This window comes from Puccinia triticina, chromosome 11A, assembly GCF_026914185.1.
Source record: "Puccinia triticina chromosome 11A, complete sequence".
NCBI lineage: Eukaryota > Fungi > Basidiomycota > Pucciniomycetes > Pucciniales > Pucciniaceae > Puccinia > Puccinia triticina.
Window position 1 is genome coordinate 6,288,395 of NC_070568.1, and position 26,343 is coordinate 6,314,737.

General features: G+C 46.5%; 6 protein-coding genes across 6 annotated transcripts; 2 read left to right on the forward strand and 4 right to left on the reverse strand.

Moving 5' to 3' along the window:
- Window positions 1–2,178: 2,178 nt before the first annotated feature.
- Window positions 2,179–3,961, reverse strand: PtA15_11A634 (uncharacterized protein; the record flags this gene model as incomplete). Its single annotated transcript, XM_053161563.1, has 4 exons — window positions 2,179–2,563; window positions 2,702–2,741; window positions 2,809–3,118; window positions 3,695–3,961. 4 exons carry the CDS (start codon window positions 3,959–3,961, stop codon window positions 2,179–2,181), a joined length of 1,002 nt encoding a protein of 333 aa, XP_053025497.1.
- Window positions 3,962–7,301: 3,340 nt separating this feature from the next.
- PtA15_11A635 (uncharacterized protein) lies at window positions 7,302–8,985 on the forward strand (the record flags this gene model as incomplete). Its single annotated transcript, XM_053161564.1, has 5 exons — window positions 7,302–7,366; window positions 7,436–7,670; window positions 7,727–7,800; window positions 7,877–8,624; window positions 8,713–8,985. 5 exons carry the CDS (start codon window positions 7,302–7,304, stop codon window positions 8,983–8,985), a joined length of 1,395 nt encoding a protein of 464 aa, XP_053025498.1.
- Window positions 8,986–9,707: 722 nt separating this feature from the next.
- PtA15_11A636 (uncharacterized protein) lies at window positions 9,708–10,919 on the reverse strand (the record flags this gene model as incomplete). Its single annotated transcript, XM_053161565.1, has 2 exons — window positions 9,708–10,456; window positions 10,544–10,919. The coding sequence occupies 2 exons, from the start codon at window positions 10,917–10,919 to the stop codon at window positions 9,708–9,710; spliced, it is 1,125 nt and encodes a 374-aa protein (XP_053025499.1).
- Window positions 10,920–12,207: 1,288 nt separating this feature from the next.
- PtA15_11A637 (uncharacterized protein) lies at window positions 12,208–17,771 on the reverse strand (the record flags this gene model as incomplete). Its single annotated transcript, XM_053161566.1, has 22 exons — window positions 12,208–13,378; window positions 13,454–13,508; window positions 13,568–13,974; window positions 14,043–14,293; window positions 14,356–14,509; window positions 14,576–14,633; window positions 14,705–14,807; window positions 14,875–14,892; window positions 14,963–15,048; window positions 15,115–15,399; window positions 15,474–15,579; window positions 15,658–15,667; window positions 15,738–15,993; window positions 16,062–16,190; window positions 16,290–16,369; window positions 16,443–16,481; window positions 16,558–16,662; window positions 16,732–16,861; window positions 16,939–17,063; window positions 17,162–17,439; window positions 17,504–17,571; window positions 17,666–17,771. 22 exons carry the CDS (start codon window positions 17,769–17,771, stop codon window positions 12,208–12,210), a joined length of 4,020 nt encoding a protein of 1,339 aa, XP_053025500.1.
- Window positions 17,772–18,233: 462 nt separating this feature from the next.
- Window positions 18,234–19,290, forward strand: PtA15_11A638 (uncharacterized protein; the record flags this gene model as incomplete). The annotated part of the gene is made up of 4 exons (XM_053161567.1): window positions 18,234–18,482; window positions 18,576–18,725; window positions 18,845–18,999; window positions 19,140–19,290. The coding sequence occupies 4 exons, from the start codon at window positions 18,234–18,236 to the stop codon at window positions 19,288–19,290; spliced, it is 705 nt and encodes a 234-aa protein (XP_053025501.1).
- A 3,190-nt stretch (window positions 19,291–22,480) lies between these two features.
- On the reverse strand, window positions 22,481–25,525 carry PtA15_11A639 (uncharacterized protein; the record flags this gene model as incomplete). Its single annotated transcript, XM_053161568.1, has 6 exons — window positions 22,481–22,527; window positions 22,605–24,046; window positions 24,132–24,488; window positions 24,587–24,933; window positions 25,043–25,208; window positions 25,287–25,525. The coding sequence occupies 6 exons, from the start codon at window positions 25,523–25,525 to the stop codon at window positions 22,481–22,483; spliced, it is 2,598 nt and encodes an 865-aa protein (XP_053025502.1).
- Window positions 25,526–26,343: the final 818 nt, after the last annotated feature.

Genomic DNA, 26,343 nt, shown 5'->3' on the forward strand with positions numbered 1-26,343 from the left:
AGGAAATCTACCAAAACCTTAGCTGTGGTGCCAAAAATTGCATCAAACATTTACAGCTGGCAGAATACACTCTAAAGAGTACATGTTGAGCTGCATAGCATTAGCTCACCCCAGGAAAGGGTTGTGCTACTGAGTGCCTCTGGCACAGTTAACAGTGTCTCCGGTACAGTTAACAGTGTCTCCGGTACAGTTAACAGTGTCTCCAGTACAGTTAACAGTGTCTCCAGTACAGTTCATAGTGCCTCAGGTAGTGTCAACAATGTCTCTGGCACAGTTCATAGTACCTACGGCATTGTTAACAGTGTATCTGGCACAGTTAATAGTGCCTATGGCAGTGTTAACAGTGTCTCCGGGATAGTTAATAGTGCCTACGGCAGTGTTAACAGTGTCTCTGGGATAGTTAATAGTGCCTACGGCAGTGTTAAAAGTGTCTCTGGAACAGTTAATAGCGCCTACGGCAGTGCTAACAGTGTCTCCAGCACAGTTAATAGTTCCTACGGCAGTGTTAACAGTGTCTCTGGGATAGTTGATAGTGCAACAGTGTTAACAGTTTCTCCGGCACATTTAATGGTGCAGCAGTGTTAACAGTGTCTCCAGCACAGTTAATACACCAGGGGAGATATGTTCCCACTCCCCAGGGAGTGTCAGAGCTGAATTTTATGTGAGTTTTGGTCGGATGTGAGCCTGATGTGGATTAGTAACCCATCCCCAAAATAGTAAATTGGATGGAGAAGTTAGTGAAAAGTCAGTCACAATTGATTTGGAAGTCAACACAATGTTGTGTAGAATTCTTTTGTTTTCTATGTACAACTGTAGGAAGAAATATGATGAAATGATATTTCACCAAAGTCCAACTCATCAATTGCTCCTGTTTACTGCTTTTTAAGGATAGCAAAGCAAAATTCCCATTCTCAAAAGTAATTCCTCCAAAAAAATGGGTCTCTTGTAATTCACATTATATGCCCTGATGTACAAAATTAAACTAAAAGTTGACTTGGTATTATTGGGTTTAGATTTTTGGAATGTGGTAATGTTGCAGTCATTGAAATTGAAACCCATTTTCTTGGAAATGCGGGAATTAATTTGAATTTGGCTGATAAAAATGACAAAAAACTGTTTTAATAGGGTGAAAGTCTGAGTTAAGTCAAGGTTGGATTGCGGTGCCAATTCACTTTGGCCATATATCCTGTCCTCCTCACAAAAATGATCTAGTGAATTTTGTATTTTTTTGCTTTTCAAAATTCACATGTGCACATGCAAGTTAACCTTTTTGCACTTTGCTAATAGTCACCCTGATGTACGCGCGTACATTGAGGTGGAAATATCACAGGATGGGCCTTTCACAGCCACATGAAAAGTAAAAAATTTCATTGAGGTGGAAATATCACAGGATGGGCCTTTCACAGCCACATGAAAAGTAAAAAATTTCATTGAGGTGGAAATATCACAGGATGGGCCTTTCACAGCCACATGAAAAGTAAAACTGGTATTTGCTGTGCTTCAGGAAGAAAGAACTTATCACAACTTTCTTTTTTCTTTTTGATGCCTTCTCTTAGAGTTATTAGAAGGCCTTTCAAGCAGCTTAAACCCCTTCAACTTCAAGCTCATCTCCCTTCCCGTGAGAAGTTCCACAACAGTCAGAAATGCAATAGCCGTAATAGATGGGGACCTTGGTGATCAATTTCTGGAGCTTTTCAATTGGAAACATTCTGATGTCAATAATCTTGATGGTCCTGAATCCTGTTGGGCAAGATAAGCCACAGAGAAACCCTTCTGGACTTATATCATCTTGTGCTTGCTTTTGAGATTCACAACACCTGACAGGGCTTCCAGCAGGGTTGATTATATTAAATTGAGACATGGATTGAGCTCATGGCACAGGTTTTTACTTCCCTGAATGGGTGGGCTGCTTGGAGGTTAAGTGTGGATCAAGGATTCAAGATTATGTTGCGGATTGACATTTCCTGGATTGTGGGGCTGCTCTGAGGCCAAGAGTGGTACAAGAATCTTGATGAAATCATCTTACAATGGAAAAAGCAGACCCTTTTTATGTTTGTGGTGAAGAAATGGCTCATAATTAGATTGAGCTCAGACAGAGTAAAAAAAAAAACATTGGAAGGAGTAAAACAATGGTGAAGAAAACAAGAAAAAACATTGGCAACCAGAAAACATGAATGTTTATTCATTGAACTCGTCATTGCTATTATCACCTTCATTGTTGTCTTCACCACTATCAAGAAGACCAGTAATGTTGTCGTCATTTGACTCTGAGCCGGAATCGGAGGCAGAGCTCTCATCTTCAAGAGATTGGCGGCTTTTACCACCTCTTGTTTTCTTTCTAGAAGATTTGAGTCGGGATTTTTTTGGTGGAGGGGGATTTTCTGAATTGCTCTTGAGGGTGTTGTCCACGCCTTCGGGTTTGTATTCAAACAAGATCCATCCTTTTCCAAAAGCTTGAATTATCCTTTGCAAGGGGTTGATCAACATTGTGTTGACAGGTTGCCACAATTCTTTTGCCTGAAATTGGGTGGGGTTTTGCTTGACTTTTAACTGAACTTTGGCGCTGTTCAATTCACGGATCAGATGTGTACCTGGCCAGTGTGTGAAATGTTTTCCACAAGAAGCATCTTCAAAACAGCCATGTTGATGAGTATAAATCATTGAACCAGATGAATAAAAGCACTTACTGAGGAGATCTCACAGTTGATTACTAATAAGCTTCTTGTTGTTGCGAAGGGGTGCTGGTTTTGATGTAGACACCATCAGATATTCAGTCAAAAAGAACAGTGTTCTATGGGTTTTACTCACTGAGGCAATACTTGGGTGGTACCTGGGCTGGATCGTCTTCTTTGTGTGTCTCTTCAATGACATTAGCTTTGCGTTTGTCAGATTTGCCTTCAGTAGCCGCTGGGTCACCTCCAGTTGAGATCTCCTCAACAGCAGCCATACCAGCAACGTAGGTATGAAACTTTGCCAGTGGATTGCTGCCTGCCATGAGCATGCCGAGGAAGTTCTGGCCAAGCTCGGTGCCAACCTGAACAAATAAGTTGCCAGAAGACCAAGCAGATGCAACAATTAACATGCCCTGGATCTTATGGGCTGCGGCAAGCTGGTTCATCTACAAAATTGTAGTCACAGGCGAGTTGATTAGCAAATATGATGATCCTCCTGGTAACAAGAGCTAAAACTCATGGCTTTGTGTGTGTCCGCAATCCAATTTTGTACAAATTGGATGATTTTTTGGTTTGATCCAAGGTTCAGCATTGTATTAGCAACATGGGCTTGTCTAGCAGTCTGGATTGTACTGTTCACAACCTCCAATGGTATATTGCCTCGGATGTATTCAATGTATCCAAGATCCTTGTACTTTTCTTTAGTTTTGGAGTCAAAAGCATTCCACACCTGTGCAACTTCTCTGCACCGCTGCTTGACGGGGACACCCTCTGAAAAAGCATGGGGTGGATAAGAAGTTTGTCAGATTCTGTGATAAGGGAATAACATTGAAAATGCTCCGACTGACTCTGGGCAAAAATTTCTTTTGCCTTTGGGTCAAAACGACAGAAGTTATCATAATTGGTTGCACCTCGCATTTGGTTGACCTGCCCAAGGTGCGTATAAAAAAGTGTGGTGTGGATTTGATTCTTGAAGCAAGGAGATGAAGTTGACGCTGAAATTCATAGTAAAGGTTGTTAACTTCTGCCTTCAGGTACGTGGGGAGCCGTTTGACCGTCGCATAGAGAGCCTCTTGTTCGCGCAGGGCATCAAGCTCCATCTCAGCCATTTCTATCATCACATTGTCAGGAAGAGTGGTGAGTCTCTTGTTGGATTCTTCTTCTGGAGCTGGGTTATCAATGGTGTTTACATTGTTGCTAGTATTAACCGCTAGTCTTGAGATTTTGTTGGGCTCAATGTCTGATTCTTGGGGGTGAGGATCCTGCTGGGGAGCTTGAGCACTGGACATGCTTAGGAGCAGGACGCGTAATGAGTCAAGTGAATTGTTGCCAGGTGGTGTACGCAAGGGCTGTATATCCAGAAGTGGTGGCGCGGGTGCGATGGGAGGCGGATGAGTGGACTTGGGGGGGAAAGTGGGCCGGGAGGCTGCGAGGTTGAGTGGTCCGCGCAGTTGGCAAAATGAAGCGGGGGATAGCCCTCTAGCTTAGCTCAGCTGTGCGTCTGAGCTAGGCTACAGGGTATGTATTACAAGGTCCACAGGTGGTTGTGTAGCACTCCCTTACATCCATGGTTGCTTGCTGGTGTCTAGTTTGAGTCCTGCTAATGACAATTTTTGACAGCCTGATATCCCGCCACATTTTTAGCGCCCGTCTACATGGCCACGTGGATTCCACGTGTACATATCTGTAAATATCTGTGGAACCCTTGGGGCCATCACGAGGTGCCCCCGTGATCTACTTGGTGGAGAGCACGTGAACGTGTGAACCAGCAGCCGCTGGTCCAACCTTGCGCAGGGGCACTACGGGGAATCCACAAGGATTCCTCGAGATATCCTTGTCAAAGAACTTCCCAGGTGTAGATTGGGAGGTCCAAGTCTGTCAGAGATTATGTGATTAGGTGCCTGTATGGTATGTGTTTGGCACCTAAACACATAGATTTCATGCCATTGAGCATGATGTATATTCATACAATTTCCAATTTGATTCCTTTTGATCAATCAAAATCCAACCTCAACTAATTCTGTTCTGTTGCCCAATCAACACAGTATTGCATGAATTTCCCTTGGCATGGAGATCTTCTGGCCAATGCATTCCCAAGACCCGTTATTCACATTTTGAATATGATTATATTGATGTTCCTTCCTTCAACCAATCCACCAATATTCATTGCATATTTTGAAGGTAACTATCACTTTAATGCTTTCCACTTAGGGAAGCATTTATCCTGCTCTAAAAATAAGTTCGCATTGGTTTAAATAGAAAAGTGAGGATGCAAAGGAATGGGAGAATGTAATTCATTTCAATTGTGATGAATGGGAGTAGGACAAATGATTTCCTCTTTTCAATGATATACCTGTCTAAGGGGGGCATGTTGGATCCTTAAAGCTAAGAAAAGCTTCCAAAGCTTTAATCAAGCTAATAATAATGCCCACTCATCACTCAGGAGACCAGGGAGTTGATTGCTGGCCCAACATGCTTAAATCACAGCAATACCTATTTGACATACAAAAAAGCTTGGTAAAATTCTGAAAATGTTCAGGTCATGAATTTGCACATGCATTATTATACTGTAAAACATTTGTGGCTACTGGCTCACAGGAAGCTGCATTACTGGTGCCTCCCAGATTAAAATAGGATTTTTTCTTCTCATTTTTCCCTAGGGTCAAGGAGAGCCCCAAATGACAGTTACATTTTTGGGGGCTTATGATGAAAGAAATATGGCCAGAGGCCTATGACTGACAAGAGATGAGCTGGAAAGATCAAGAGCACAGGATGCTCAGTGACTCAGAACAGCAGAACAGAAGTCTCCAATGGAGCAACTGTGGGCTTGGAACTAAGTGCGGTCTGTATTTCATGAGGGAACAGATGAAATACATAGGGGGAAAAGGGGCCTAAAGAGGGCCTAGTTGACTGTAGGGCCCTGATGGAAAGAAAGGGAACAAAAAGAAATAAACCCTCTTCTGGACATGGGGCAGAATTCTAACATATGAAAGGTCGTTCAGCTTTCAATTCAGCAAAAAACAATCTGGAGAAAAGCAAGCTGTTTTTTGGGGGAATTTGCAGTGCCCAAAAAGCCGTGGTGGAAGCGTGCACTGGGGGCTGGACGTTGAGACAACAACCCCCACAGTGCATGAAGTAAGTATGTTCTGCTTTTTTTCTTTCATATTCATCCTTGGGAATTTATTTTCTGCCCCTGTAATTTCATGACTTCATGTCTGTGGCCTCAGCTTCTGCAATGAAAAATGTGGTGCCAAAAACTTCAGTGCACCCACTGTACATGTATCCCTCTGGCAAAGCCTCACAGGAGTCTTACATACATATCAAGGAGGTGATCAGTTGCTGAGTGGAAGACTTCTTGTTGAGCCGCTAAACCTTGCTTGCTGGTGAAAACTTGATCTCACTCAACTTCCACAGATTTTGCCGGGAAATCTAGGCTGTCTTGTCCCAAAGTCTAGATCTGCCTAGCTGCTAAATCTGGGTTTCCAGATTGATGGCAAGTTCTTTGGTAAGGTTTAGCCTTCCCTTGGCCAGATTAAGCATTTTTGCCAACAGGAGGTCCTCCATTTCCCATCCATGTGTTGATTATTTTTGATGTGCTTTCTTTTTGAGTCCTGAGTGATGTTAAATCTGGGGGGTGCTCGTCCGGCCTCGGTGCTGTACTATTTGTAGTGCCCTCCCCCCCTAACTTAACTAAGTCCCTCTCTATGTGGAGGGGGGACGCTGTCCCGCAGGGACCCTCCGAAGGAGGGTCCCTTTCGGAGGTCGCTTCGCTCCCCCGAGGAGGAGGGACTTGGCTAAGTTAGAGCATCTCCAACGGACTCGCTAAAGCGTGACTCGCGACCCCAATTTAGCGAGTCGGGCGAGTTTTTGGGGTCCAACGGACTCGCTATACGACTCGCCAAATGCCTCCCGAGTCGCCTCAACTCGCCACAGCCCTCCACTTGTGGCGAGTCTGCACCAACCCGACACTCGGCCCTCTTGGGCCGCACCTCGCACCCCACGCATGCTACACCAAACGCTACATCACCTACCGGCCCATCCTCACATCAGGTCATTGGTAGGATGACCGGTCGTTGATACCCACATATGACTGGTCATCGATAAGATGACCGGTCATGGGTATCAATGACCGGTCATCCTATCGATGACCGGGCATCAATAGTCATTGATACCCATGACCGGTCATTGATACCCATGACTGGTCATCGATCCCATGACCGGTCATCGAGGCCGATGGCCGGGCATCAACATAAATGAGCGGACATCAAGACCGATGACCGGCATCAATATAATGACCGGTCATCCTATCGATGACCGGGATCGATGCATGGCCGGTCATCGATAGGAGGACCGGGCGTTTGACTCCGAGGATCGAAAGGATGACCAGGAGCTGGTCATCTACTTGTGTGGCTTGACGGGCAAGGTGTGGTCTTGCCGACGACGAGTTGGTCCAGCCTCTTGTCGGGTCTCGATTTCTGGCGAGTCCGCTGTGGACCGAGCCTGGGATACCCCGTTACATGTGGTCCAGGGCCGTGACCCAGGGTCTGCGCGATCCAGGGACCGCTGGAGATGCTCTTAGCCTCCCCCCTGACCCCACCTGGATCTCGCAACTCTAACCATCCGGACACGATGCTCCTCCAACTCTTCAACTCGTTCACCATCAACAGAACCCACCATCAAACTCTCGATCAGATGTTAAGCACCCCCTCCCGAACATCTCTGCATGCCAGATTCTGACTGCTGACCGACGTGCCACCCCTCAGTCCCAGTCGAGATTCCTGCCACTTCGAACATGACCCAACTAGCATGTCCCTATCGATCGTCATCGTACTCGGAATACTCGTCTCCTATCTCCCTCAACACTACCGAATCATCTCATCCAAATCATCGGCCGGAATCAGCCCCTGGTTCTTACTCCTCGGCTCCACCAGCAACACCGGCAGTCTCGTCAACGCCGTCACCCTTCAATGGGGCCTCGTACGCTGTTGTCAAGTCTTGGTCAGTCCATCCCACAATCCATTTTGATACATGCACTGATATTCGCTTCAACTCAGAGCCCCGGTGAATGCGCCGAATCGTTACTCGGAATCATTCAAGTCTTCCTCCAATGGGCCTGTTTCAACGTCATGTAAGTCACTCTTCATTCAATTTACCTCCCTACGCTACACACAAAACTCATTTTTGCTGGCTGGCGGTCAATTCAGTTTGATTCTATCCTTGATCTATTTCCCGCCCGATCTCAAATACAGCCGAGTCGTCCCGGTCGAAGCCCGGGAAAGAGCAGTATCGCCACTGATGGACCGCGCAACGAACTATTCATCCCAATTCCTATCCCGCTTCTTCCTCAAACACAACCACCGATCCACACCCTCATCCTCTCATCAAAAACGAATCCCACCCAACTCAGACTTCGTCTCCTCACACTCTAGCCACGATAGTCTCGCCAGCAGTCCCTCGACTACCTCAGAGCACAGCACCACCTTCCCCAGCGCGAGCTCCGACTCATCTGCCTTCGATCCCTCCAACGTCCTCCCTCCCTCAGCCACCCGGTTCACCCCACTGACCCTCTCCAAGGCATACACCATCTCGCTTGTCCTCGCCTTCGTCGTCTTCATCCACTTCCTCTTCTCCGCCCTTGTCACCCTCGGCCTGCTCCTCCTCCTACCCAAGGCCTCCCTTGGCGAACCTGTCCAGACACCCCCATCCCATTCCGCCGAACATCCCACCGTCAGACTGCTCCGCATCTGGGCCTCCTCCTCCGGCATCCTCAGCCTCCTGCTCGCAGCCTGCCAATACCTCCCTCAGATCAAGGAAACCTTCCAGGCCAAACTCGTCAAGGCACTCTCCATCCCGATGATGCTCATCCAGACCCCGGGTAGCTTCCTATTCGTCTACTCCTTGGCCATTCGTCCTGGGCTCAACTGGACCACCTGGATCGTCTACCTCGTCACTGTCCGTTACATTTTCCATCCTGACTGTACAGCGTAAAGCTCTCTTGCTGATCTCACTTTTTATTTATTTATTCTTGAAAACATCACAGGGCATCTTACAAGGCATTCTGCTCGTCCTATGCGTGCTCTGGAAGATCAAACAACACGCCAACGGGGTGGACGACTGGGGCAAGCCGCTAGCCCGTTCGGCGGGAAGCGCCAAGCGCACCCGCGACGGCTTGCTGGGCTCAGAAGACTACGGCGAAGGACAGGAAGACGGCCCGGGACACTCGGAACGCAGCCCACTCCTCTCCGCTCTCCGAACCCCGTCTACCTTCCTCTCCTCCTCCCCACAAAACAATCGGGGGACAGGATCAAACTAAACGTGGTCCCTTCAGTCTTCACCTGTCTTATTTCACTTGGTTCAACCCGGGAATCATGTACTTATTTTTGAAGTTTTTGGTTTGTTTTGTTTTGTTAGCTATGCTTATAGTAATGATAATCCCACCAGAAAATATACATACAATACCTCAACAGTATAAGAGATTATATTCACATACTGGTGCAGATGTTCTGTAGCAGTATGACACAGTTGAATTGAAAAGATTATGACTGAGTTAAAACACTAACATGGTGCGTGGAAGGATAAGCCATTGTATGAGTGGTGATGAAGAGATACACGTGATAGAAAGGAGAAATAAAAACAAGGGAAGACTTGGCTAACAAAGCAGCCATCTTCAACATCACAAGAAGCATATCAGGAAAAAGTATGGTCTCAATCATCGGAAAGCCTTCCAAGATTGGAAATTTGGATCATCATTTCAAGTAGATATCTTAGGCGTGATTTGCTTTGTTAGTGGAAGCAGGAAAACCCCTCAGAATTTTAATAGCTGTAGTACTGCATAGGGAGCAAACAATTGTAGGACTTTCAATTTTTTCATATATTGATTTAGAAGAAGATCAAGACCAGTTCCCATAGCTGTTCATCATACGCAAAGAACATACGGTTTGAAAGTCAGATATCAAAACTGAGCACATGGAATAGATATTCCAAGAACTTAGACGCAGTACAGAGATAAAAAAAATAGGACATGAATTACAAAGATTAAGAGGGTCGCAAGAGATCATTCGGGTTGGATTCCAATGCGCGCTTTTTTGCCTGAAGTTTTTCTATATGAGTTTCCAAGTCCAATTTGATCAAAGCATGGATCACGTTTTCGTTCTGGAGCGCGTTGATGTCATCCTCTTGCTGGGCGATTCGGGCCGTAGCCTCGCGAATTTGAGCGGCCAAGTCGGTGTTCCCGGCGGCCTCCACTTGAGATTTGATATCTTGGAGCTCGGATTGAACGCGTTGATGGATCTCGGCTATCTTGCGGTCTTTGTTCTTCTGTCGCCTTTTCAGTTTGCGCAAGGCGATCGACTTCTGGCACGATTTTTTCTTCAACTTTTCGATTTTGTCCTCCCAGCGACTGATCTCCTTTTGGGCCTGGCGGGTATACTCCTTCCGATGATCCTCCAAGGCTGCGTAGCGGAGACTCAACGCATGATAGGAAAGCGGTTCCGCGGGCCCCTTACCCTTGCCGGCTGGCTTGGGCAACTGAGCCTGCAAGGTCGATGAGATCTGAGAATCCGAGTTTGAAGATTCGTCGCTGCTTTCCGAGGACTCTTTGTCGCTGGTTTCAGAGGACCCGGTGAGTGATTCTTCCTCCTCGTCATCCCAGTTCGCGTCTTCCGGATCAGATTCCACCTCGATCACAGCTGACCAGTTGGTTTGACTTCGCGAAGGGTTTGTACTCCGTCTCGGCTTCGTGTCACTCTCTTCAGATGGACTTTTGCCCCTTCGAGGCGCAGTACCTATTAACGGACCAGCCTCAACTGCAACGTCAGCAGGCCTGGAATATCGTCCGGGTGGGGAACGAGAATTTGTATCAGTTAACGTACCGGACGTAACCGGATCAGCATCCATCGGCGTGCCATCAGCTCGCGTGGAATTTTTGACCGGGCTAGCACCCGCTGGAGCCGGAATGTCAGCCACATTAGCAACCGGCACTCCATCAGTCTGATCACTATCGCGGGAGTCGGACGGAGGGAAATGTGAACCGGTGTTCCTAGGTTGGCCGTCGAGTTCTTCTAAGGGCGGCGTCGTCGACTCTAGATCCAAGAAATCCAAGAAATCCGTGCTCGGATCCACCTTCTCACCGCCATGAACGCTGTCGTCGTGGCTGTCGTCGGAGCCCGCGATGCCACTCAATCTCTTGGGTTCGGTGGTAGGATCAGGATGCTCGCGGGGTGTGGTTGATTCGTCGACTGAACTCATGGCGAAGGATGTGGCCGGGTGTGGTCTCCTTGAAAAAGGACTACGATGTGGTTTATATATTGATGCCCACAGCCATCGGCTCTACATGAATAAGTATACCCATCTTCTATGAGGTCAGACGAACACAAAGGATACAAAGTTTGGTGGTGTGTCAGCAAACAAACCAAACACGACCAGGCACTTGGGCTCCATATGATGGATCTTTACCTAAATATCTTTACCGAGTCTACTTCTACATTTAACTTTAATAAATACATATTTATGTATCCTACCCCGAACTCGGCGGGCTACACAGTGCCTACAGAGCATCAAGGTGGTAGGTGGTCGACAGGGTGTACTTAGCTCCGATGCCTCCGGTCCATGATTGCCGCGGAGGTTAGCGAGCCTCTCGCGGTGCAGTAAGAGATAGGGGTACATATGTACTTGCCAAGCGCGCCATGAAGGTGAGGATTAGGGAGAGGGGAAGTTATTTGAATGTGGCGAGTCCATTCCGTCCGTGACAGAAAGACAATATGGCCTATATTGCGACTCGGACTCCCTTTCGAAAAAGGACGTTGTAAGCAGATCGAGTAGGCAAGTAAGCAGGCGGACCCACTCGCCTACCACAAGCAATGAATCGAGGAAGACATTGGATCCATGAACCCGACGCGTCTCCTGCTCAATGTGGTTAGTCTTGAGCTGACGGCCGGCAGCACTGAAACTCTTTCTGCCTTCTAGTGTTACAAGCAGCTTTATTGCTGGAAAATCCATCAGAACTTTGTTCTTGCTATCTGGCTCTGGACTCTTACCATATGCACTCAACTCAGGTATTTATGCACTCTACTCAGGACAAGATCTGCGATTCGGAGGGCCTGTGACTGGCACAATTATGTATGAGGGGATGGTGTCATGTCATGTGACTTAAGTTATTCCAAGCGAAAACTCTCCATTTCTGGCTTCTTCGCTTACTTTCGACGTCTTCGACACGTTATATAGCTAATCTTGTTGTGGTTTTCTGTCAGTTCTTTTGGTTATTCGTAGGTTATACCGTTATCGTGATCTTTTTTTATTTCATTGGGTTAGAAGAATACATAAACCCCGGGGCCAAACTTGATTCTTGCAAAGCCACAAAAGATGACGATTCTATCATGAAATGCCACAAGCCATGACTATTTTGCTGGAAAGTTGACAAATAGTGGTTGTTTTGTAATTGACTGTCTGTCTAGACTTCAGGGAGGTTAGATTGCTATGTGCTACAAAAACGCTGGTAATTGTTGAAGTGGAAAAGAAAGAAACGAGGTTGAAAGATTCACTCTCCCATCACATGGGACTCGGCCCAAGCCAAAACTTCATCAAGCGTAGCCATCATGGAGTCTTCACCATCAAACTCATCATATTCGTCGTGATCGGTTCCGCTTTCTGGATCGGCTAGGTTTTCTCTCATATCAGTAGATGTGCCTTTTCGAGGTGGCGGAAAATTTGCATCGTCTCGTCGATCCTCGCCATCCATTTCGCACTTCAAACTGGCTCTCGATTCCAATCGAGGGCCGATTTCTTCCTCTGATCCGTTTTCCGTGTCTTCCGTCGCACCCATCTTGCGTTTTTTGGGGGTTGGGCCTGATTGGCTTCCATCGGGTTGATCGACGTGCCGCTTAATGGACTCCTCGCTCTCCTGTGACCCTTGCGGAGCCAGATAACCTTCAAATATTTTGATATCCCAATCCTCGTCAAGCTCATCGATCTCCTCTTCTTCTGGCGAAGCCTGAGGTATCTCTTGGTTATTATGGCTACTATTGGGAGGTTGGATGTTAAAGTCGGAAGATTGGGAGAGAACTTGAGAATATCTGGGCTCCGCATCATCGAGCTGTAGTGGGACCTCGGGAAATCCGACGGGACCGGTCTTCGTTGGTGGAGGAGTGGGGTGCTGTTTTTGCTGACGGAATATTCCGCGTTCGTCAAAATCTTCGACGATTTTTTTCATGTTTCGGAACTTTTCTATGCCGACGGCCTCCTTCGTTCCCTTCGCGGCTTTCTGAACTGGAGCCACTTCTTCCTCCTTGTCATCTCGCGACCGGAAATCAAACTTGCGTCTATCCGCTTCCGGAGATCTGAAGTCCGACATCCCTTTCGAACTATTCACGTTCTGGTGGTGCGTTGCCTCTGTCTCCTCATTTGACATCTCGTGCAGCTCCTCTAAAGACGGTAAATCATTATGTTGATCGAATCGTTTGGCTTCGGGGACCTTTTTGATAGGTTTGATTCTTCCGCTGAGCTTCGGCTGATTCGCTTGCAAGGAGCTCCCTGCACCTGTTTGGCAGATATTGCGCCAATCCTCAGGTGTTCGAGTGATATTTGTAGTCCTGATCGGATTCAAAGGCAAGGAAATTTGACTTCCCGAGTGTTGAGAATTAGTCAAATTCGCCGAAGATGTCTTGTTGACTTCACGGATCTTTGGCGGCTTGGAAACCCCGTCTCTGCAACTAAAGTAGTGAAGAATTATTTTCCTGGCATGAGCGTTCTGAAAATAATGTACTGGCCGGAGACTTCCAACATACCAAACATGATGACATGCTCCTTTGCACCTGTGAGCACACTTGTACCGTCCATTTTCTATCAAACAGCTGATTAATGTGAAAGCTTTGACAAGGTCTGCACGCGGAAGTGCTTACTTAATCTCTCTCTGGCTTCGATTGCGGTTTTCTTGCCCTCAGTCGCGCTGGCAGGGGCTTCTGACTTGTGGAAAGCTTTCTCTGTTTTTCGCTGTGGATACGGGATTTGAGTCGAGGATTTGATCACGGACTTCGGATGTTTGTCTAGAAACTCGCATTCGGACTCGTTACTCGATGCCGCTAAGTCTTTCGGGTTTAATCCTTCCAACACTTCCAGTGAGGCGGCTTCGTCATCGGTGATTGTTTTGGGTTTGGGATAATGCTCTCTCGAAGTCCGGGGCTTCCAGCGAGTGCTTACGCCGATTCCAGCCAGCTGGGTACATGCAACCTGCGCGACAATCGTTTGGGATGGCTTCACCAGGATATATTCCACATTGAATTGCTTGGTTTCGCGGAGTAAATTCACCCTGCAATCATCAAATGTGGTTCTAACCTCAGACGCTGAAACTTGGAAAGATGGATAATTGATACATACTGGATCGTTCTAAACTCGATCCATTCCTGATCATTCGTCATAACCAGCACTGTGGCCATTAATGTGTAGTTTTTCCACTTCCCAACAGGGGCTTCGCCGGTGTCTGATAATCCTACATTGATCTCAACACAGACATGTATGCCTTCTGGGACAACACTCTCCGATACCGTTGCCATCGTGCAAAAGAATTTGGGCAAAGAGCGCGCTTGGCGAACAATCCTGGTACCAAAAGGAGGATTCCGGTCAAGTATCTACGAGAAAATCAGATGAATTTAGCAACTTTCATTGCGCAATGAAAAGATAAGTGATTCACCATTTCGATCCGGTGATTGGATGTTTTTTGTAACTGATCAATTGTCGCAATTCCTGCATCCACAAAGCGCTTGACGGACTTCTCCCCGATAGAATCAAGCTGGCGCAGCACCCACGGAGAATCATCCCAAGCTTTGGCTGTCACTGATCGCAAACTTAATGCAAAAATTGAAAGTCAGCAAAATTATAGGAGATAGAGGTATGCGCATGAGGTGATTCACAATTCTAAACAATTCTTAACTGCAGCGTCGTGTCGGGAAATCGCCAGCGCTACAATACCTGGTGTTGATGAATGAGCTACCAGATTGAACAACTGTATGGACGCGAAACGCGCAGGGTGTGCTCCTCACATTTGGAAATCCGGGGGAGATGTTGCCAAATTATGTTCACTTCCATAACTGGATTGGTGTTTTCGACCTTGACCTCAGCTAAGGGGATACCGCCAAGGACCGCCTGTTTCGACATCAAACTGGTGAGTGATTATCTCAAAGCTATTCCACAACTTTTGGTTCTGTCTAACCTGAATTAATAGCATTACCTTCAAATTTGCAAACAGTGAGTCATCCCTTCAAACAGAAAACTAAATTCAGCTGAAATTTGTAGCCTACTTTCTGCGAGGTTTGCGTAACTTTCCCGGTGATGGGGCACTTGAGTTCCGGGTGTGAATTGAGGGTCTTATACGCCATCCCTTCACCTGTTTCCAGTGCAAAAAGATTAACCTTTCATTGATTCATACAAGGTTAATATGCAATTTGCTGACCAGCCCTCAGTCTCAAAGTAGAATATTCATCAGCGTCAGACACAACCTCTAAAATGTTCCTCATGTTGGCACTCGGCTTCATCCGGGCGAGACTTAGAAATGTTTTGTGCCGGAGACAAAACTTGGACATGATTTCACCGAGTTCTGTTGGCCGAATCACACCATCTTCATTCTCCTCGATTAAGCCATCCAGTACTAGAAGATCCAACGCAGCTCCTGCGAGATTCTCTAACTGCTTATCAGGCGCAATTTGATCGTCACTGATTGAGTAATGCTTGGGGTTTTCTAGAAAAATCAACGAGTTAGCCAATCATTCAAAATCATTAGTCAGTACGAGTGAAATCAGCAGGAGAGCATACTTTTTATCCGAACAGACAGAAATGAATTTTCAAGCCAGTCAATTGCTGAGCCGCGACTGGTGATGGTCCCCATATAAATCTCGGAATTGATGTGCTCGGTGAGATTCTTTATATACTTGGAAATTCAGTACCATGCAAGAATCACGAATTTTCTGAGGGCCAAGAAGAACAGAAGTAAACTGACCAAGTGAAGGCTTGAAATTGCCGAAGATACGGGTTAGTGATCAGAAATTTAATTGGAAAATAAGCTAAACAAAGACTAACCAAGACTCTAACATGGTCTCGGACTTGACCAGTTTTTCAATCCGCATCTTATCATTTTGGGAAGTCATCACCACCGCCACACCCTCGTCGTCGAACTGTGGCCTTCCTGCTCTTCCCATCATTTGGATCAAATCCAATTCACTGTAATCTTCGAATCCATCTCTGCTACTCGTCCCACCTCGGTAAGTTTTGGTTCCGCGAATAATGACACACCGCGCGGGAAGATTGACACCGACCGAAAGCGTTGAAGTGGTGCCTAAAAATTAAAATGAGCAAGGTTGATATTAGTTTTCATTTAAATCTCCGATTGAAGAATACACTCACACAAGACGGAAATTTTGTTTGATGTAAAAAGCGTTTCAATCTGTCTGCGGTCAGATTGGTCCAGACCAGCGTGATGGATTCCAATCCCCTGGGCGCCAAGTTCGCTCAACTTCTTGTCACAAAATGTTCCTACGCTGAAAGAGCCAAGAAATGAGACGTTTGAACTCTAGATTTTTAAGCGTTTTCAATACCTTTTTGGGGCTTCCCATGGAAGTTTCTCCCCCCGACTTGACATCTTTTGATAAGCCTTCGAAAGGGTTTCGGCTGCTTGCAGTGAGCTTTTGCGGGTGCCGCAGAATATCAAAGTCCTGATTTATTACGGGAAGTGCACTTAAGATCCAGTCAAACAGGAATCTAATCAGACCAAAAAGAATGACGTACGGTCTTCCAGACGAGTGAGTCGAAATATGATCGATTAGCCTGGATTTCAGGTTATAGTTAGTTGTTGGTACATGTCGGCAAGAAACCTATCAAGGAGGATGTAAAGACTGCTCACTTGAAATTTAATAAACTCATGAATTGATATTCGGTATGCTCCGGTCGACGAGTATAGCCGTACACGAATTTGGACAATTTGACTGGTCTGTGTTCTTCGCCAAAGCTGAGAGAAGTAAAGCGATGAGCAAATCAGTAAAGGCTGCCAATTGACTGGTCCAAGTGCCAGACATACATGAAAGTTTTCGCTGGTGCTTGGCCGGTCAACGCCTTTTCATTTTGGTCGGCGACCCCACCGTCACCCATCCACTCGGCAACATCACATATGTTTGGCACTGTCGCGCTGAGTGCGATCAGTCTAATATCTAGTATAGCATATGTCACAAAGGCATAGCTCAGTAATCCACTCCGGACTGCGAAAGAATTTCAGAATCTGACGAACTAGTCCCAAGAGTTTTCATGCGTGCCACAATTACTTCGAGAACGCTGCCACGTTCTTCGTTTAGCATATGAACTTCATCAATGCACACTAATCTGATTTTGTCCAAGAGCTTGGTGAATTCAAACCTATTTTATAATACATCCACGTTAGATGCGGGTAGAATCAACTCGTCATATCAACGCGGTAAATGTCACCCTACCATCTCCGAGTCATACTGTCCCACTTTTCAGGTGTGGTGATAATAATATTCGCAAGCTTAGCATCAGCTAAGCCAGCATGTTCGCTATCGCCCGTTAACTCTACACAGTTGACTCCGAGCGATCCAAATCGTGCGCTCCAATCTCGAAACCTCTCCGCGCATAATGACTTGGTAGGAGCCATGTAGACACTCTTCGACATTTGGTTGTACTCCAACATTCTTAAGATCGCTAGTTCGAAGATGACCGTTTTTCCGCTTCCTGTTGGAGCGTTGGTTAAAACATTGTGATTGGTGTTATACACCTATGAAATCCCATAAAGCATCAGTCCAATGTGGATACGTGGCTTCTGAAGAATTAATGCTCACAGTGGGAAAACATTCGCTTTGTACACTGTTGAAATGATTGAAAGCAAAGAAGTCGCTATAAGGTTCAGCTGATAAGACGATAACCAGCAAGCAAGTTGCAAAGGGGATTCAACACAATCAGATATCCGCATGTCGTGACTCGTCAACCCGATTGCTACGTACGCAATGCGGTCACAGGGATTAATTGTGGTGAGGGGTGATTCGAGACATCACGAGCACGACAATCGGCTGGGTGGTAAGAACCCTCCTGGTGGATTGAATCGTCCATGATGGTCTTTGGTTTGGTTTGCTTCATGGTCAACAGACAAGCACACCCAGAGAATCGGTGGTCAAGAGATCTTAAAGGCAAGAGCTGAGCACGTCATCGGTAAGCCAGCTATGTATGTATGCGCCCAAAAAACAGCGCTCCACCAAAAATGAATGACATCCCACTTGCCGGCCGTCATGCCTTAAGACCCTCTGGCTGATCAAACCCCTACCCTAGGTCATAGCAGGCAAGCCTTGCCGGCGAGCATGTGCATTGTCCGCCTGCGAGCGAAGCTCGTCCAGAGGGGACCGGACTCCAGTCCTCGTCTGGGCTGCAACGGCCCAACGGGAGCGGGGAAAAAATATTGGCCGACGGCGGAGCCACCCTCCCGCATTCGGAGAGCGCTCCGCCCGCGCGGGGCCACCCTTTGCAGCTTGGCCTGTTTCCGGGTCTTCGGCTGCGACGAGCCAACAGCAAAGTAAGATGGACGAACTCAAGAAACCACGTGTGATGATACCCGGAGACCAGATCACACTCAATCGAAACGAACCCTCCACAAAGACCGTCAAGCTCGGCCCGGGCTTACTACTGCTACCTCCAGCTCCATCTTCATCATCGACTTCTCCACCTGATCAAGAAAACCTGATAGTTACCCGACTCGGCCTTCACGGACACACCCAATCAGCCTCTGCAAATCAGCAGCAGCTATGGATCCAAGGAAGGTCAAAGAGAGTGCGCGTTTTTCCCGCACTGTGTCTCCGATTCAAAATCGTGATTATCAAATAACGGATAAAAACTAACAGTCACTTTGCTCTGGGTGATAAGTATGTGGCGGCGCTAGGGGACCCCGTCATCGGCATCGTAATCGCTAAACATGCCGAAGGGTACAGAGTCGATATCGGCACTTCTCAACCGGCTTCTTTAGATGGATTAGCTTTTGAAGGGGCAACCAAGCGAACAAAGCCCAACCTGAAGGTCAACAGTCACCCCTTCCTTTCTGCCCTCTTCCCGAGTCTTTCTACCTTTGCACTGAAGTCTTTTCTGCCGCTTGAAAAAATCAACAATCGTACCAACCTTGGCTATCCGCAAATTAGATCGGGGCAGTAGTTTATGCCAGAGTCTCGTTGGCATTAAATCATACAGAAACAGAGATCGAGTGCACCAATCCAACAAATCAAAAAGCGGATGGATTTGGCGAAATGACTGGGGGGATGTTGCTTCGTCATCTCGATCTTACACATTGCAAACAGTTGAGCTATTTCCCTTGGTTCCTGTTCCCCCATTCCCACCGTTTCACTCAGGAGCACAACACAAATCAGTCCACCAGCTTACCTATCTTCCGATCGTGTCTATTTTTTTGTCTTGTTTTTCTCCAATTGATACCGTTAGATTGCTCTCACCACCTTATAAACTCTTGAGCAAGATCGGGGCCTCCCAAAAGTTTGAAATCAGCATCGGAATGAATGGGCGCATATGGTGTAAATCTAATTCAATCTCAAGTACTGTCAAGATTCTGCAGCAGATCCAGAAACCTACATAGGCTCACTCCACCTTACTAACTGAAATTTGTACTAGAGCATTGTGCAACTCTCGGGCAACTGTCATCCTGAGAGATAAACGTCCAAACAAGCTACAAAGATGAACATAACAAGGGCTGAATGAAATGATCCATCAGTGGAGAAGTCAAGTTCTCAATCAACTTGTGGTCTACTGTTTAAACCTTTATTCATTTGTAAATAACTATATTTTTGTACATTTCAAGATATTTACTTGTGTGGATTGATTGCAAACCTCCTTACCCTGGTTGAAAAATATTTTTGTCTGGGTTAATCTAAGGCCCCGTTTGGCACCGATATAATTATAGGTGATATAATCGCTGATTAATTCAATAAAAAATAGAAAATTCAACATAAAGCCTCCAAATTTTTTTTGTAGGCAACCTAAAGTGCTGGTCTCTTCAAATTTGAAATCAGATTCAACTGATTCAGCCATCTTCAGCACCATAATACCATTATATCACTTTTGACCATTATGAAGTGATATAATGGTATTATGGTGCTGAAGATGGCTGGATAAGTTGATTCTGGGTTCACAGTTGAAAAGACCAGCACTGTAGGTTGCCTACAAAAAAAATTTGGAGGCTTTATGTTGAATTTTCTATTTTTTATTGAATTAATCAGCAATTATATCACCTATAATTATATCAGTGCCAAACGGGGCCTAATTAATTGGTTATAAGACATGAACAGCAACATCATCATTAAAACAACTCTTTGCTGTAGTCTGATGCTTGTTGTCATGTATTCTGCCTTGCATCTGGCCATGTAGTCACTGAACCCTGGTATGGTGAGGTCTCATGTCTCTCAACTTTAGCATATTATCTTCCACTGTGAAAAAAAACTCAAGAAACTGCTGCCAGTTGACATGCAATATGACAAAGGCCCCTTTTTAATATTACATGTCAACTGGCAGCAGTTTCTAGAGTTTTTTTCACAGTGTTCTGAACTATGTTTGCTTGGGTGTTTATCCTTTTAATCAAATTATTCTTTCTACAGGTATTTCCATTCATTATGTTTCATATGTTTTCACTTTGCTCCCAACTATCATGGGTGAAGTGCTGCACTTCAAAAAGCACCTGTTTTATTGCAGCGCACCTGCACTGCAGTGTTCTGCCAATTGGTGCAAGCACTAGCAGCCTGGCGCTCTTCCAACGCTATACAGTTGCGCATAGCATTCCACTATGCAAGGTTTTGGGCCGGTCCCAAATGTTGGGGCCCAAAACCTGGAAAAATACAGGTTTTCCACATATTTTTGAGCGGCTGGGACATGGTATGGTGTCCCAGCTATGGGTTTAGACCCACCAGGCACTCCTGGTGTCAGGCTAGGTGATGCTAAGAGCCGAACTCTTCTGGCGACACCCGCTGATGGGAGAGAAGTGGAGATGAAATCTGGATAAAGGTAGGTGTTTTATTTCGGAGAAATAATAAGAATAACTAAAAAGGAGGGGCCCGGCGGAGCGGGGGTGGTTTATATCCCTCCAAAGATGATGCTGAGGCCTGCTACGCAGGTGTGGTTGAGATCCCAGGTAGTGGATATTTGGAGAGCAGGTCGAATCAAGGAAGGGTTTAAACTTACTTGAGGGTATCCTTCCTAGTTCGACGACGAGCTCGACAACAGAACAAAAACTGTGAAAGCAGGCTTAAAACGGCGAGATCCTGAAAGCGATGTCGGTCGTGATCTTGATGGAAACTGATCAAGAAGAGGAGTAGACGATGGCGGTCAGGGTTTCGAATTGGTGTAGTAAGCTGAGGAAACCAATCTGGGAGGGAGAGCTTACCTCTTTAAATAATCCAATGGTTCCCTTGGGAGGATTCTTCTTGCGGTGAAGGTATTGGCCGGAAGAGTATTTGTTGGAAATAAGTCATAATCCATCCGATCTTGGGAGTATGACTGTTAGAGTTTTTGAGTGACAGTTTGTGTAAAGGACAGTCATCTGATTTGTTATTTGTTACTTGCCTGTCACTTGTCTATCGTATTACATTACTGTGACAGTTTCTTTCTTATGATGTAATTACTTTATTCTATTTGCCGCGGTGCGCAGGAGGCAAGGCTTTTTGTATGTAACAAAGGTTTCAGGTAGTTTTGCCGGGCGCGTGCGGGGTGCTAATGACTTGGTTGGCTTTAATCAAGTAATAATGTCTCTTATAATGTTTCTGTTGAAATTACTCAGGTGAAAAGAATTGTGTGTTGTGGGATTTGAACCCACGACCTTCTACATTCATGAGAGCTGCTCTTATAACACTGAGCTAAACACACAGTTGGTCTTACTGGTGATTTTTGGGACGTTAGATCATATAGCTTGGCCCCTCAAATGGAGCTTGAAGCATACATTCCAACACACCCCCTTGCTTCATGCAGCATGAACAAACTATGAATATTGCATATGCAAATCATGTATGTTTGTCATGCATCATAGACGCACAGGGCGCTAGTGATAAGTAATAATGTCTCTTTATTATTTATTTTTGTAATAATATTTAATATTTATTGTCATGATGGCTTGCGCAGTGTAGCCGGCTGACACCTGGGAGCACTGCATGACAGTTTCTGCCTTCATGTGTGGGTTTAGTGCCCAACCAGTAAGGCTGTAACCCGCAACCGGGGCTGGGTGCATGCCCCGGGGCTCATACCCTGGGGCACGGGGCATTGGGATTGGCCTTAAAAATGCCCCGAACCCCGGGGCATATGTTTTTTTTGCGAAGGGGAGGGATGTGACGTCTTTTTTTCTGGGAAGTCGTAATATGACGCTGACAAACACAGCCTAATGTACCGTGATGTCAAGCTGCCAAAGACTCAAAAGAATTTGATGGGTAACAATGGTATAAACAATGGAAATGAAGTTCCCCATACTGGTCCAAAAGGAGAGGCAACAAGCACATGCAAGCATATAGATTTCTGAATACATTTGCTTGGATGCGTGAGAAAATTGTGCGATAAGTAACAAAAAAGAATACATTAGCGACCCCCTTGACCAAACCGGCAATCAAAAAAAATCAAAAAAATGTTAATGAAAACTACAAAACCAAAAAAAAAAAAAAACACCATAAAACCGCATAGTGAGGATAAGAAAATAAAAAAAATAAGAAAGCGAAATGCGGTGAGGGATTTGTGAAGGTTTTTTTATTGATTTCCAAGTGACGCGAAGTTGGATCGCATCAGCAAAAACCAATCTAAGGAACAAATGAGGAATTCCGAACGCCTCCTGACGACATGGTCCCTACGATTGGTGGAGACAAGCCAGTAGACATTAGTAGAGTGACACGGGGCATTGAAGCAAATAGAAACGACACAAACCAGAGAGTGGAATTCTTGCTTGAGCGGATACGGCCCTTCGAGTAGGCGCGGTCGGGTCTGAAGTTCCATTGTCTGAAGTGGAACCGCGTGGTTTTGAGGAGTGAGATGGATGACGTTTGATGGGACGATCCTGGCGATCGGAGAGGTGGCGGTCAACAGGACGGCGAGGGGAGGGAGGCTGTTGTTGGTTTAAGGACGTATCATCTTGTTGTTTCCTCCGTCGTCCGTAGGGGTTCGTTGACAGGGATGGGTTCCGTTTAAGCGTCAAGGAGGGTTCGTTAGGTGACGAGAGATAGTTGAGAGAACTGTTGAGTGAGTTTTCAGGGCCCCGGGCCCCAGAACTGCCCGATCTTGATCTAGCACCAAAGGAGGAAGACGAGGATGTGGGCGTCATCGCAACAGATGCAGGCCCTAACGAGGTGACGGTGTGGGAGCGTAGTCGGTTCGTATGGCTGGGTGTTCGACTTAAGCTCGCTGGAGGTAGCCGTCTCGGAAGGGGTATATTTTCCGTCTCACGCGATCTTCCTGACGAGGCGTCCCAGAAGCTGGAGCTACTCGGCGCGAATGCCGCATTGTGATGAGGTCTTGTCGGGCTGAAGTAATCCTCCTCATCATCATCTTCTTCATAGATCACTGAAAAAGGCTTGCAATAGTCATCTTCATTATCCGATAACGAGCCAGGGGCGAGTGGTGCGTCTTGGGAATGTTGGCTTCTCATGGGTAGAGGCTCCGTGATGGATTCCATGCATCGCGTTTGCGATAACGGGGCCGGCGACTCACGGCCATCCAATGAATGCGGTGTCGGAGTTGCACTTCGACGAATAAATCCTAAAACAGAGCCAGATCTGCTAGCCTTTGAGTTCGGTGCTGGGGACATAGCGGCTGCTCGAGCAGATGCGTATTGCGCGACTGCATCGTCAGGCGAAAAATCACCAAAAGGAGTTGTAGCTCTCACGAGTGTTTCAGTAGTATGCTGATATTCATCATTATGTCCGTCCCTCGACCCGGATTGTTTGGTATCAACGCGTTCTACTCTCCCAATCGCCTTCAAATCGGGCAGGGGAGACATGGCGGCTGCTCGGGCAGATGCGTATTGCGCAACTGCATCGTCAGGTGACACATCACTGAAGGGGGTGGTAGCCCTCGCAAGGGTTTGGGTGGGCTCGTCAAGTTCATAACTATGACCATCCTTCGACCTAGATTGTTGGGAATCAATCCTTTCTGGTTTGCCACGTAGAGAGGTGCTTCTTTGTGGCGGAGACAGTAAATCGATTGGCCGGGATTGCGAGTTGGAACGCTCAAGATGAGTACTCTCTTCTACTGCTCGACCACGTCGGGAAGTTGTGCGCTGGGGAGGATGAATTCTAGTCCTTGGGGGAGTGGTTGGATCCATGAACGAGAATTGTTTGTCTTCGTTAAACGGTAGGAATGTGATATCATTGCTTTATCCGGGGAAACAGCAAGCTCCGGTCAAATTATTACTTTTGTGTGCACGTCTAGCCAGGAGCCAATGAAGTGTGTACTCACAAGCTCGATAGTTTTTCTCCAGAGTCTGCCTGGTCGTGAGCAAATCTAACAGGGAGTTTCGGCACAGGTGGGACAAACCTGTTGGGTTGAACTACGTGGTTTTCAATCCTCAAGTTTGCACCCTGAGAAGCTTCTAGTGATCTTAAGGCTCTAGAATTTGATGGCCGGGCAAGGTTGTCCTGCAGATTGGATTGGTAATTCTGGTCGTCAAGTTCTTCCTGAGCTAGATCCATCATTGTGAAACGATTCGAGTTCCTTTTGCCTATTTTGGGTATCACGGATGACAGGCTAACGACCGATATAACCTTGGACTTTCTGGCAGCCAAGTCCCATAGTCCTTCCCGCGTCATTTGCCGACTGAATGGTTTCGAACAAAAGGGCCTGATCAGGATTATCTTTTCTGATGGGGGGTCATGGATATTGATGCAGTACCGAGCTATGAAAATAAGCCTTACGAGAATTCGTAGAATGGGTCATCACCAGAGAAATTGCCAGATGACGTGATCTCGGCAACCAGGATACTTTCTCGTGGCGGACGGTCAAACATGTTACGAGGCCTGAGCTCACCAGCTTTATCAATGCTGTATACCGAGTTGTTTTGTTGATGACGACCTCGAGGCGAACTAGAATTTAAGACCATAATAGACTTTCGGGTAAACGATTTGAATTCTTTGGTAGTTATCGGGATCTTGCATTCTGTGGTTTCGTGCTCCACTTCCTGCTGAGCCTTGCGTTGTTCCTCTACTCGCATTCGAAACTCTTTGCGAGCTTGATAACTTAGCGTGAATCCAGCGACTGTCAGCTGTGATTAGCAGGAAAACAGGAATGAATTTATGAAAATTATCAGGCTACTGGTTACAAACACCTATAATTAACTGAGGTAGCCGAAAATGCAAGAGGAGGAGACATACGCCTATGAAAAACAGAAGGGACAGCCATACAACCATGGCTAACCAAGGGGGCACAATAAAGTGTCGGCCGGGTAGTTGAGCAACAGAGGTGCCAGTGGCACCAGCATCAGAATCAACCTTGACAGGCGTCGTGTGATGAAAATGAAAAATGCCGCGTGTCTCCAAGCTGATGAAATAAGGGTACAAGAACCAAAAGACAGATGAGCAATATTCTGCGTACAGCCTGGAGTAAAATCTTACTGACGACGATTCGCTGGCTACCGAGTCAACCTCTGGTATGGTAGGCGAAGGTGTGGTAGGTGAAGGAGAAAGATTCTGACGATGTGGGTGATGGAGATGATGCTTGTGGTGCGAGTGAACAAATCTTCGGAAGCGGGCTGCGCCTGACATGCTGTTGATGACGTCGCCGTTTGACTTTGATTTGAGTGGAGAAACAGGATAAAACGGGGCGAAAGGTTCCTGTGGTCGATTATGACCAGCCATCGCAAGAGTATGCTGATTTGAGGGTCAGAGATTGGAGCCGGAAAATAAGGAGGCGAGAAAACCTTCGAAGGGCCACTCTGAGTTGAACCAGTCGGGAGAAGCGTCTGCTAGCCTAACAGAGTAAAGATGAATATGATGAACCTGTGAGGGGGGAGAGGCAAGCGAGTAGAGATAAGGAAGGCCGTAAAGGAACGTGTAAATGCGTCAGCGTCGAAAAGAGTGTCAGGGCAATGAGAGATGTAGGCCTTGCAAAGAGATGGGTGATGGTTGACAGTGAGACTGTGAGAGAACGGGAGAGAGAGGAGATGATACGAAACAAATGAATTGAGAAATGTGTTTTCCTGCTGGAAAATGGCTCAGTGAAGCTGCTGCAGCTGGGATTGAGAATTTCATTTACTTACGACTTGCGTATAAAAAGTGTCGGGGGCCGGGGCTTTGTATGTGTTTGCAGAGACCTGATAGCCGTCGCCGACCATGTACATAGAATGTGGCGAAGGTTGCGATGATCACATCAAGTTGTCAGTGATGTTGGAATGATTGACGAATTGGGGAGGGACGGCCAAGCGCGTGGGAGATTCGTGAGGGAATTAGTGCATGCTTTGGTGTTGCGAGATCAGAGTTGCCACTGACTGAGGAGAACAAAAGGGCTTGCAAGTCCAGTCGGCCACGAAACAAAGGGCAGGTGCGACTGCCAGCTTGGGATATTGATGGCGAGGGCAGTTGCTTTGCTTGGATGTTCTCGTTTGTCCTTTGTTGAGGGTTGAATACTGAGGATATTTCCAAGCGAAAAAAAAAAAAAACCAAGTGTTTGGTAGAGT